The 13,687-nt window shown below is 42.4% G+C and overlaps 1 protein-coding gene across 2 annotated transcripts in view; it reads right to left on the bottom strand.

Annotated features, from left to right (window-relative positions):
* RHOBTB3 (Rho related BTB domain containing 3) overlaps positions 1-13,687 on the bottom strand; it is a 62,495-nt gene that overhangs the window by 30,474 nt on the left and 18,334 nt on the right. For both annotated transcript variants that reach the window (XM_069592591.1, XM_069592592.1), the window contains 2 exons: positions 9,027-9,138; positions 6,267-6,632 (listed from right to left, as the gene is read on the bottom strand). In XM_069592591.1, coding sequence (XP_069448692.1) covers positions 6,267-6,632; positions 9,027-9,138 — 478 coding nt within the window. The remainder of the gene's footprint in view (positions 1-6,266; positions 6,633-9,026; positions 9,139-13,687) is intronic.

Here is a 13,687-nt window from a genome sequence, read left to right as displayed (position 1 = left end):
CCATGAGTGTAGCCCCCTGGCTCCTCTGGCCATGGAATTCTCCAGGCAAGAATAGTGGAGTGGGTAGCCATTCCCTTCTCCAGAGGACCTTTCCCATCCAGAGATCAAACCCAGGTCTTCTGCATTCAGGCAGATTCTTTACAGTCTGAGCAACCAAGGAAGGCCCAATAACATTTAACATGTGTTCCATTTTCTTAACATAGTTTTAATACACTACTGCTAACAATAGGCATGGTACTGTATGTTACAGCAGAGCTCTAGATGTCATCCTGCATAACTGACTGTGATTTTCTTTAACTTCTTAGAGCATTTATTTACTTAGTCTTAGAGAGCATGATCTACCCATGTGCATTCAGCTGTTCTTTTATGCAGTGCAGAAAAAAAGCATATCACAGAATAATTTCAAGAGCTGGAGAATACTATGCTCATTTCCACAAATTCATTTACCCTGGCAGCATTTCAATCAGTGATGTGAAATTCTAAGGGCCATCTGTGGCAGGAAGAGCTCAGAGCTAAATTCTTGATGCTCTTACAAAGATTTCAATTGCTATCCATCTGAGATCCTGTGACTCGAATTTGCCAGCATAAAGGCTGTACAGAGTATCCTAAGAATGTTACAATTGTATGCCATTTAAGGATTACTCCTCAAGACCAGGAAACTGCGGGCCTCACTTATCAGATTATTCCTCCTTCAGTGGTAAAGAATACGCCTGACAATGCAGACAACCCAAGAGACATGGGTTTGATCCCTGGGTAGGGAGATCCCCTGGGGAAAGAAATGGCAATCCACTCCAGTATTCCTGCCTGGAAAATCCCATGGACAGAGCAGCCTGGTGGACTCCAGTTCATGGGGTTGCAAAGAGTTGGGCACCACTGAGCATGCACACACAATGTCAGCAGCAGTCATGACGTGCTCAGACACTATGCAATGTTAGCAGCTATCCAAGAGGAGATTAACATATGCACTTACACTGTGTCTATTTGCTCAGAAATTTGAATACGAAAATGAACAGAGGCCTTCATTACAGGGGCAAAGTGTTAACCAGAGTATTAAAAGGCCCTTCCTAAATATAGGACTCGAATGTCCATGGTAGACACAATATCTACAACATTTCAAATTTCTAAAGGTTAAAAGAAAATTATAAATTTTTTTTAAAAATGGAGACATTCTCTGTTATTTGGTTCTTTTTTTAAAAAAAGGAGACAGGTTTAATAGGGTTTTTCAGCCCGTGTTTGCTCAGGGCAAACATTCCGGAGCACGCCCTCTCATGGGTTCTGCCTCTGCCTCCCAGTCCAACTGATGTGAGCACAACCCGCTCCTGTCTTCCACGCTTCCCAACAGGACCTGCGGCTAGGCCTGGGCTGCAAGGAGGAAACCAGTGTGAAACTGGGTCTTAAGACTTGTGCTCTGTTCAAAAGTTTTCAGATGTTGGACAACAATAAGATAAACATAAAATACATAAGCCCAGCCTCTTAAGTCTCTAAGGGGGAAAAAAAAAGTTAGGTTTCAAATTTTAGTTTGCTTTAATTAAAAAAATATTTTTTTAAATAAGCAACCTATGCACCAAGAAAAATCAAAGGGCAAAAGCAAAACATCAGAAAACGTTTAGACATTTGAGATTGGGAATCTGGTTGATTTTTCTTCTCAACAAATTGCATTTTGCTGAGATTGTTGTCTTTTTAAACACAATGAACAGTAGCACTTTTGCTTGAGTCTGAGGTTATACTGAGTAAATAGGTAAATAATTATTATCAGGCACCTGCTGAAGCATTCACTTTCCTTTTGCCTCAACCCACATCCAGGTCTCCCTGTAGCCCCAGGTCAGCGGCCTGTGGCCAGAGTGTACCTGGCACTACCTCTTGACCGGGTCACATGCAAACAAAGCTCAGAGCAGAAAGGCAACAGCTAAGCGTCAGACTAATAAGTCCATGCCCTGAACTGGTTGGGGGCTTGCAGCTCAGCAAGCTCTCCATGTCATCACGCTGGTGGTCCCAGTCCTACCAAGAGCAGGTGCTGCAGCAACTTGAGGTACAAAACATCAGCACTACCTGGAGACTACTGGAAATGCAGACCCTCATGCATTCAAGGGGTCAGATCTGATTGATAGAGTGCCTGCCAAGAACTATGGATGGAGGTTTGTTACACTGTATAGAAGGCAGTGATCAAAATCATCCCCAAGAAGAAGAAATGCAAAAAGGCAAAATGGTCATCTGAGAAGGCCTTACAAATAGCTGAGAAGAGAAGAGAAGTGAAAGGCAAAGGAGAAAAGGAAAGATATATTCAACTGAATGCAGAGTTCCAAAGAATAGCAAAGACACATAAGAAAGCCTTCCTCAGTGATCAATGCAAAGAAATAGAGGAAAATAGTAGAATGGGTAAGACTAGAGATCTCTTCAAGAAAATTACAGATACCAAGGGAATACTTCATGCAAAGATGGCACAATAAAGGACAGAAATGGTATGGACCTAACAGAAGCAGAAGATATTAAGAAGGGGTGGCAAGAATACACAGAAGAACTGTACAAAAAAGATCTTCATGACCCAGATAACCATGACAGTGTGATCACTCACCTAGAGCCAGACATCCTGGAATATGAAGTCAAGTGGGCCTTAGGAAGCATCACTATGAACAAAGTTAGTGGGGGTGATGGAATTCTAGCTGAGCTATTTCAAATCCTAAAAATTGATGCTGTGGAAGTGCTGCACTCAATATGCCAGCAAATTTGGAAAACTCAGCAGTGGCCACAGGACTGGAAACGATCAGTTTTCATTCCAATCCCAAAGGAAGGCAATGCCAAAGAATATTCAAACTACTGCACAATTGCATTCATCCCACATACTAGCAAAGTAATGCTCAAAGTTCTCCAAGCCAGGCTTCAATAGTATATGAACTGAGAACTTCCAGATGTTCAAGCTGGATTTAGAAAAGGCAGAGGTACCAGAGATCAAACTGCCAACATCTGTTGGATCATCGAAAAAACAAGAGACTTCCAGAAAAATATCTACTTCTGCTTCACTGATTACACTAAAGTCTTTGACTATGTGGATCACAATAAACTGTGGAAAATTCTGAAAGAGATGGGAATACCAGACCACCTGATCTGCCTGAGAAATCTGTATGCAGGTCAGGAAGCAACAGTTAGAACTGGACATGGAACAATGAACTGGTTCCATGCTGGGCTGTATGAAGCACTAACTGGAATCAAGACTGTTGGGAGAAATATCAATAACCTCAGATATGCAGATGACACCACCCTTATGGCAGAAAGTGAAGAATTAAATAGCCTCTTGATGAAAGTGAAAGAGGAGAGAAAAAGTTGGCTTTAAACTCAACATTCAAAAAACTAAGATCATGACATCTGGTTCCATCACTTCATGACAAATAGATGGGGAAAAAGTGGAAACAGCGACAGAGTTTATTTTCTTGGGCTCCGAAATCACCGTGGATGGTGACTGCAGCCATGAAATTCAGCTTGCTCCCTGGAAGAAAAGCTATGACCAACCTAGATAGCATATTAAAAAGCAGAGACATTACTTCACCAACAAAAGTCCATTTAGTCAAAGCTATGGTTTTCCCAGTAGTCATGTACAGATGTGAGAGTTGGACCATAAAGAAAGCAGAGCACCAAAGAATTGATGCTTTTGAACTGTGGTGTTGGAGAAGGCTCTTGAGAGTCCCTTGGACTGCAAAGAGATCAAACCAGTCAAACCTAAAGGAAATCAGTCCTGAATGTTCATTGGAAGGACTGATGTTGAAGCTGAAACTCCAATACTTTGGCCACCTGATGTGAAGAACTGACTCACTGGAAAACACCCTGATGTTGGGAAAGACTGAAGGTGGGAGGAGAAGGGGACAACAGAGGATGAGATGGCTGGATGGCATGATCGACTCAATGGACATGAGTCTGAGCAAGCTCCAGGAGTTGGTGATGGACAGTGAGGCCTGGCGTGCTGCAGTCCTTGGGGTCGCAAAAAGTTGGACATGACTGAGTGACTAAACTGAACCGATGCCCCGCCAGGGCCCACCGAATCAGAATCTGCATATTAACAAGATCACCAGGTGACTGGCAGGTACTTTAATGTTTGAAGAGCACTGGTACTGGTGATAGAGAGGCTGCAAGACCAACCACCTGTTTTCAGAATGTCGGCCTTCCTTAGGCTGAGCTCCAGAATAACAGTGCTTCCTAACTACACTCCTGTCTTGCCTGCTCTTCCACCTTCCGACCATCACTAGAGAGGATCTTCCCAAAGCCCGGTCTGATCATGCATAAAGTTCTAGAACAGCTTCTCAGGACAGCAGGAGGAGCTCCCAAGGGCCCTGCCAGCCTTCTCTCCTTCCAGCCATCCCCTCCCACTCCACATTCCACCCATGGAAACTACCTGTGGTTCCCAGGAAACATCAGTCACCAAAGATTACATTTTCATTACAGCAAGTTTCTCAACATATTCATCTCTCTCAAAAAGCATCAGAGAGTGAATACATGAATGACTTATAACAGGCAATCAACTCTGGGGAAAGGTACTAGGGCATAAGAACTTTCTTCTTTTCTCTCTCCCTTTTTTCCATCTGTATGTATGAATTTTACAATTAAAAAAAAAAATTACTCCCTAGGAGAAAGATAAGCAGGTTCTGTCACTGGACATACATTTAGTCATTTTATTGCTACCATATTAAAGAGGATAGAACTGACCTCAAAGTGCTCATGTGCCTTTGAAAGTACTTAATGGATACTGTGGGAAACATGCTGAATAATTCATGACTTCAACAGCAGACTCATTGAAAAGAAAAGGCAAACACTTCCATCACGGTTCTCTGACATATCATTAAAGACATTTTTTTTCTTCTAACGTGTAAACATTTTGGCTTTTCGAAATTAGTCCTAATTCTGAACTGTGAGATTCTAAGTTTAAACATAAAAATCGGTTGTACTAAATGAAGACTCTAGCTTATCTGGTTTGTTCACATAATGATTCACAGCTACTAGCGTCTACTCATTAGTTCAGCCTACACTTAACAGAGAGGCTGCCATGCCGAAGGCACTGACTGCTGGTATGCTCTGCAGGGGTGGAATATTCCAAGCAAATATTCACCTAATGGATTTAAGATTTATATCACCACATTCAACTCCAATATGTATATTTTTAATCCACTTAAATCTGCATGCTACAACTGTATTTTTCACAACCATTAACTTCTTAACTTGCAAAACTAAACACAACCCCAATGAAAAAAAGAAAAATCTCATCATCAATCATTTGACTGAATCCATAGGGATTCTCTAGGCAAGAATACTGCAGCGGGTGGCCATGTCCTCCTCCAGGGACTCTTCCCAACCTAGGGACTGAACCCAGGTCTTCTGCACTGCAGGTGGATTCTTTACCAGCTTGAGTTACCCAGGAAGCCACCCTGTTAAAATAACTCAAATTTAAAAGTCTAATCTTTAGAATATATGTGCTATACTGAGCTTTTAAAAGGATAAGAAGAAAAGCAATCAATAAGCTGAATCTTACAAAGGTTAGAGCACAGAAGTAACAGCAGTTTGAAATACTCATAGTCAAAATTAATCAGATTTCAGTCTGAACTAACTTTAGATACTGTTTCTAGTTGGTAAACTGAATGCAATGATCATGGTAATTTCTCCCTTCAATTCCCTCCAAAATCTGCGTCAAACAAGAATACGTAAGTAAAGACATTTATTTTCATATATATTTGAAGAATTTTATTTCTTTAAAGTTAAACCAGACAATGAATTCTTGAATACTGAATATTCAAAATGAATTCTGAATATTCTTTGAAATATAATGGCTTCCCTTGTGGCTCAGATGGTAAGGAATTTGCCTGCAATGTGGGAGATCCAGGTTTGATCCCTAGGGTCAGGAAAATCCCTGGAGAAGGGAATGGATACCCCCTCCAGTATTCTTGCCTGGAGAATTCCATGGACACAGGAGCCTGGAGGGCTACAATCCATGAGATCACAGAGTCGGACACAACTAAGTGACTAACACTTAAAATACTAACGTACTCGCTCAATAGGAAAAGAGGTTATTGTTTCTACAGGTAGATGTAAAACCAAGGCAAGGAAACTTGTAAGGAGAAAGCTTGGACCAGTTCCTGTGGATAAAGCAAACCCGATTTCATTTACAATCTTCATCTCAGATAGTATGAAGAAGAGAAAGATAAAACCATCCCGTAATACATGAGGCCCACGGGCATACTTCATTTCAAAAGCTTATGAGGCTGTACCAGAACCATTTGACAAGATACCTGAATAAATGAAGCGCAGGATGTCCGATAAACAAGAACAGAAGAAGGCGTCTTTAACAATGACTCGTAAGGGCGGGTTGCCCGGAGACTCCTGGCTAGCACCTGGAAATGTGGGGTCTCTGTTTATAGTAAAGAGATCCTGGGTAGTTTGGATGATACTGGAATCCTGAATGTCAGCAGGACTCTTCACACTGAAGAGCAGCATGAACACATGGCTGACGGCGCAGAGAACGATCTTGTGGGCCTCGGCCACTTCCTTTAAATCTGGGCTGTAAAACACCACGTCCACACACTGGCAGCAGAACAGCAAGTTGTTTAAGTCGGCGTTATAATGCGATGCTTCAGCCTTCAAGACGGGCATTTTCTCTGTTTCAAAAAAGAAGATAAGAATAACAAACTGCTCTTTAGGTCTACACACCCCCGTCACTTCAGGTTTAAACACAACAAAACAATCTATTTTTTAAAATATTATTAGGTTGAACCATAGGAAGTTGCCAATATTTGGCCGTTTTGGACCCAGAAAAACAGCACCTTTTCTATAGTGTCATCTAATTATAAACTAACTATCCAGGAATGACACAGATACACAGAAATACTGTATTTACTTTTCATAGCACAAATGAAAAATGTACCAATGCCACAAAGAGCATTTCTTACTAGGTGTGCCCCCACATAAAATATTTCTCCAAATGCTCGATTTTAGTTATGCTGGCTGTCATCATTCTTCACCTGATGAAAAATTCAAAGAAATTTCTGAAAGTTCTGAAGAGCCCAACCTCACATCTGAAGTAGTTTTCCTCCCAGAACAACTGAAGGCAGAGGAATGAATTGTTAAAACTGCAGCCTCTCAAAAGCCAGGGTTCCGAGTTTCGGACTCGATGGTTTAAAACCATCTTGACCATTTTATTCTGATGCTAAAGTTTGTCTTTCCCTCCTAGTAAAACATTACGCTGCCCCACAGCCAGCTTTTTCCTCTTGGCACACGTCAGGGAGATTGCTGGTCAGGCTCCATGATTTCCACAAGGGGATGTAACCTTCCATTCCCTAGTTTGATCACTAACTAAATTTCATTAGCCTCCATCAATTCAGAACATCGGCCCTGAGAACCACAGCCCAGGTCCTCATCATAGACTCTAATTGTGAACAGTCTGCTAACTTTCATCTAAAGCTACACCGAGGAAAGTGTGACCTGGGAAGGGTTGCCTGAAGGATATACAATCATCTAAACCAGTACCATTCAGCTTTCTTCAAGAATAAAAACAATTCTTTATTCTAAAGCAGAACTCTAGTCTACAAACTGGACAACAACAAGGTAAGTTGGGGGCCAGGCTCTTTCTGCCCCGTACCCTATCCATCCTCTTCTCTCCATCACCAGAGGCACCCTATAGATCCTGACTGTCTGAGAACAGTTTATAAAAACCACGTGCCCCAAAGCCCGGGATCAGTCCTTAGCAGAAGTCAGCACCGGAACAAACGTGCACCCCTGACCTTGAGTTATGATCAGTGTGATGCCACAGCGCTCCTGTGGGAAGGTCACACCTGCCCACTATCTCACCTGCTGGCCCCAGATGAAGACGCACAGATTGTAGTGCTCAATGACCTGAAGCATTCTGCCTTGTCTGAGCAACTGGTATATTTTCTCTTCTTGATTAATAAGAACTAAGAAATTATGCATCAGTATTATTGACTTGGCCACCCCCCACTCATCTTCACATCCAGGAAGTAATTAAGGGCCCAGGGTTTGCTACGTAAAAGACCACATCACCCCTTTCACCCTGCATGTCACAAAGTTCAAAGCCAATTTTACGGTCTGTATGTCCACATTTTTGGAAATGACTTCCCATACAAAATTACACTCTCTTGGCTTGTTCATGAACATTCATTCATTCACCAAATACTTATCAAGTACAAACAATATCCATAATTACTTGATCTGAACACAGTATTATTTTACCATTGCTATTACAAGATTATGCAATAAGTTCTGGTAAGTTGATATAATTTATTTTTAACTTTATTTTCCTCTAACCCTATATCATGAACATTTTCAAACAGTCATAAACCTCAAAGAATGATACAATGAGCACACATATATCTTGCCCTTAAATTCTGTAATTATTAACAATTTCCTTTTTGGCCTTATCTCTAAATTTTCTCCCTCTGTGTGTGTGTGTGCAACTCTCCTTCACTCACAAACCATTTAAAAGTAATTTGTAATCATCAGGATACTTTAGTTCTAAATACTTTCATATTTACTCATAACTCATATTGATCTCCTAAGAATAAGAACATTCTTCTACTAAACACAGTACTATTATTATATGTAAGAAAATCTATAGTAATCCCATAGTATCATCTAATTTCCCATCCATAATGAAATTTTACACAACTGTCCCAAGAACATCTTTTACTTGTTTTTATGGAACCTGTATCCACTCAAAGTTCATGCATCACATCTGGTTACTTCTCACTGGACTGTAATTTAGAGCAGCTCTCTATCACACACACCATTCCTAAAGAATCTACAGGTTCAAGTTTTCAAGACAATAGTCCTCAAAATGTGACCCAGGTACCACCTGCTTCAGAATCATCTGGGAGGCTTATTTAAAAATCAGATTCAGATTCCATCCCAGATTCACTGAATCGGAATGTCAGGTGAGTCCTGAACACACTCAAATTTGAGAACAATTGCCCCCATGCTTTTGAAATGATCTACAATAAATATCAACAGAATGTTTAGACATGGGCTAATAAACACACCTGGCTGTTCAAGCTGAGGTGGTCTAATTCCATGAAACGAGTTGCTCATCTTTCTTCTCTTCATTTTTTCACTTGTCTTCTGATTTAAGGCCTGGATCATGAAATATTCCAACTAAAACAAGAATCAAATGTTAGAGCTCTGACAAAATTATGTATCTGACATGATTATTTGGACCCCAAATCACAGCTGCCAGTATCATCGACATGTATGCCTTAGCCAATACTTTTCAATTTTTTTTATTTTTTAAAAACATCTATCAGGCAGAACAGTCTGTGCCTTGTCTAAACATAAACTATCATTCAAGGAAAACACTGTACTTTCTCTTGAATAATCAAGAATGCCAAGCAGTACATCCATGTGACTAAGAATAACCATCTCACGGGCAACTGTAACAACTGACATTAGAAAAATTCAAACCAAGAGCAGATCTTTAGCTTTGGGTCACATATGCTCTCAACAATTCGGAAAGTTCATATGCGCTCTACTTTTTTTCCTGAACAAATTACTTTGAAACGCATCCATCATTTCATAAATTAAAAATCTTAACCACATGCACTTACACAGCTCTGGGCGTGTGATGCCTGGGGCAAAAGTACAAAAGGAGGTCCACATACCACCTGCCTAAATATTTAAGTGTTGCAAGTCAAGAAAATAAACTGTTACATAAAATATATTCTATCATCCTGCTTTGCCAAGTATGTTATCATTTAAACTGGAAGGCCTGGTTCAGATTTAAATTCTGAGACTCAGAGTTTCCTGCAGCACAGAGAGCTGGCCCCTAACTCCTGGGACCCAAGACCCCCCTTCGGCTCTCCACCTGCCCACTCCACACTCCCCTACCTGAGGGCACTGGAGCATGCAGGTAGACATCCAGCCCTACACAACCGAGGTCCAGCCACTCTCCCCTCCCCTACTCCTCATATCCAGTCACCCCTCGGTCACCTCTCAGGCCTCAGGGTGTACATTATCAGACATGTGGGCCACCTTCAGGTAGATGGACCCAGGGAAGAGACTGGAACAGACTGGGCAAAACAAACTCAGCACCAGCTGGTCAGAGGACTTGGGACTGGGTCACAGCACAGAATGCAATGCTCTGTGTTGATGGAAATGTCCTATAACATCTGTGCTAATCATGGAACAGTAGCCACTAGCTAATTGTAGCTATGGAGGACCTGAAATGTGGATAGTGCACTTGAGGAACGGAATTTTTTATTATTATTTATGTATGTACGTGTAAGTCTCTTGAGAATCCCCTGGACTGCAAAGAGATCCAACCAGTCAATCTTAAAGGAAATCAGTCCTGAATATTCATTGGAAGGACTGATGCTGAAGCTGAAGCTCCAATACTTTGGCCACCCAATGCAAAGAGCTGACTCATTGGAAAAGACCCTGATGCTGGGAAAGATTGAGGGCAGGAGGAGAAGGGGATGACAGGGGATGAGACGGTTGGATGGCATCACCACCTCAATGGACTTGAGTTTGAGCAAGCTCCAGCAGATAGTGAAGGACAGGAAGCCTGGTGTGCTGCAGTCCGTGGGGTCGCAAAGAGTTGGACATGACCTGGTGACTGAACAGCAAAAATTATTTATGTATGTATGGGCTTCCCGGGTGGCTAAGCAATAAAGAATCTGTCTGCAATACAAGAGACGTGCATTCGATCCCTGGGTTTGGAAGGTTTCCCTGGAGAAGGAAATGGCAACCCACTCCAGTATTCTTGCCTGGAAAATCCCATGGACAGAAGAGCACTGCATATGAGATAGAACAAGTGAAACAAGCTAGATAAAAAGTCAAAGATGCTCACATAGCCCAGGTGTTTAAAAATAAACAAGGCTGCTCATTAGAGACATATTTGGAGCTCTGGTTTAAAAAAAAAAAAGCACTACCTGGGCATTTGTATTTTTCAAAAAATTCCAAGATGATTCTGGTATACATCTGGATTTTAAAAAGTGATGACAGGTTCTTCTATTAAGTGGTGGTTTTGGAGATATAGGATTCTATAACTTTTCTGCTGGCCAATTGTGATGCAGTGGTATTAAGCGAGTAATAGTGACACAATCACAGTAGTGAAATGTGTTTATCAGTTTTCACAACCAATAACCAGAGAATAAAAGATAATTATAATTGCATGCCATAATGGGAGCATGATTAAACTGTCAATATCAAATAACTACATACAACCTGGGGGGTCACGGAGAGTGATGTGGTGAGGGGAAGTGCATACACACACTTGTTTTCATCTGCTCAGCTGGTCTATGTCTTTTGGTTGATGCATTTAATCCATTTACATTTAAGCTAATTATCAATATTTATGACTCTATTACTGCTTTCTTAATTGTTCTGGATTTATTTTCTGTAGGTAGGGATTTTCTTGGGCTTCCCTGGTGGCTCAGATGGTTAAGAATCCACCTGAAACTCAGGAGACCTACGTTTGATCCCTGGGTTGGAAAGATCCCCTGGAGGAGGGCATGGCAACCCACTCTGGCATTCTGGCCTGGAGAATCCCCATGGACAGAGAAGCCTGGCGGGCTACAGTCCATGGGGTTGCAAAGAGCCGGACAGGACTGAGTGACTCAGCACAGCACAGCACAGGGCTTTTCCTCCTCTTGTTTTCTGTTTAGAGAAGTTCCCTTAGCAATTGTTGTAAAGCTGGTTTGGTGGTGCTGAATACTTTTAATTTTTGCTTGTCTGGAAAGCTTTTGATTTCTCCATCAAATCTGAAGGAGAGTCTTGCTGGGTAGAGTATTTCTGCTCGTAGGTTCTTCCCTTTCATCACTTTAAATATGTCATGCCATTCCCTTCTGGCCTGTAGTTTCTGCTGAGAAATCAGCTGATGGCCTGATGGGAGTTCACTGGCATGTTATTTGTCATTCTTCCTTGGTTGCCTTTAATATTTTAAGTTTTGTCAGTTTGATTACTATGTCTCAGTGTGTGCTTCCTTGGGTTCATCCTGTTTGGGACACTCTGTGCTTCCTGGACTTGGCTATTTTCTTTCCCATGTTACGGAAGTTTTCAGTTATTATCTCTTCAAATATTTTCTCAGGTCCTTTCTCTCGTCTCCTTCTGGGACCCCCTACAATGTGAATACTGGTGTGCTCAATGTTGTCCCAGAGGTCTCTGAGACTGTCTTCATTTCCTTTCGTCCTTTTCTCTATATTCTGCCCTGTGGCAGTGCTTTCCACCATTCTGCCCTCCAGGTAATTTATCTGTGCTTCTGCCTGTTACTCTGCTACGGATTCCTCCTAAAGCATTACTCACCTCTGTTGGTTCTTTAGTTCTTAGAGGTCTTTGGTAAACATTTCTTACATCTTCTCAATCTTTGCCTCCATTCCTTTTCCAAGATCCTGAATCAAACTCACTGTCTTTATCCTGAATTCTTTTTCTGGAAGGTTGCCTATCTCTACCTCATTTAGTTGTTTTTCTGGGGTTTTACCTTGTCCCTTCATCTGGGACACAACTTTCTGCTTTTTCATGCTGATTAACTTCCTGTGATGTGGTTCTGTATTAGTCGATGGGAGATTGTGGTTCTTCTTGCTTCTTCTGTCTGCCTTTTTTGATGGAGGAGACCATGAGGCTTGTGTAAGCTTTCTGATGGGACGGACTGGTGGTGGGAAAAACTGGGTCTTGCTCTGGTGGGCAGGACCTTGCTCAGTAAAGCTTTAATCCAATTATCTGCTGATGGGTGGGGCTGTGCTCCCTCCCCGGTAGTTTTCTGATCTGAGGCAACCCAGCCCTGACTTCTCTGGTGGCTCAGACAATAAAGCGTCTGCCTACAATGTGGGAGATCTGGGTTCAGTCCCTGGATCAGGAAGATCTCCTGGAGAAGGAAATGGCAACCCACCCCAGTATTCTTGCCTGGAAAATCCCATGGACAGAGGAGCCTGGTAGGCTACAGTCCATGGGGTCGCAAAGAGTCGGACCCGAGTGAGCGACTTCACTTTCTAACCCAGCCCTACAGGCTAGTCTACAGGCTCCATCGTCTGACTAATGGTGACCTCCACGGGTGTTTATGCCAAAGGGGACCTTCCCAGACAGCTGCTGCCAGTTCCCCCGTCCCTGCAATGAGCCCCTGCTGACCTACGCCTCCATAGGAGACCCTCCAACACTAGCAGGTCATTTTGGTTTAGTTTCCCGCAGAGTCACTGCTCCTTTCCTCTGAGTCTTGATTGGTACGTGCAAGGTTTTGTTTGTGCCCTCCAAGTCTGGAGTCTCCATCTCCCCCAGTCCTGTGGAAGCCTTGTAATCCAATCCCACTGGGCTTCAAGGTCAGATTCCCTGGGGATTCCCAGTCCCTTTGTCAGGTCCGAAGGCTGGGAAGCCCAACACAGGGTTCCAAACCTTCACAACAGTTGGAGAACTTCTTTGGTATTAACTGTTCTCCGGTTTGAGGGTCACCCACCCAGCGGGTATGGCATTTGACTTCATTGTGACTGTGTCCCTCCTACCACCTCACTGCGGCTTCTTCTTTGTCTCTGGACGTGAGGCATTGCTTTTTGGTAGGTTCCAGCGTCCACCTGTCGATGGCTGTTCAGCAGCTAGTGCTCTCGCAAGAGGAGCTGACAGCATGTGCTCCTACTCCGCCATCTTGAACCGGAAGTCTCCTGCATTATTTCTAGATTAATTTAAATATAAACAGCCAGATGTGGCTAGTGGCTACCACACG

Source organism: Ovis canadensis, chromosome 5, assembly GCF_042477335.2.
Source record: "Ovis canadensis isolate MfBH-ARS-UI-01 breed Bighorn chromosome 5, ARS-UI_OviCan_v2, whole genome shotgun sequence".
Taxonomy (NCBI): domain Eukaryota; kingdom Metazoa; phylum Chordata; class Mammalia; order Artiodactyla; family Bovidae; genus Ovis; species Ovis canadensis.
The sequence above is the reverse complement of the archived record's forward strand: the minus strand, read 5'-3'. Positions and strand labels throughout refer to the sequence as shown.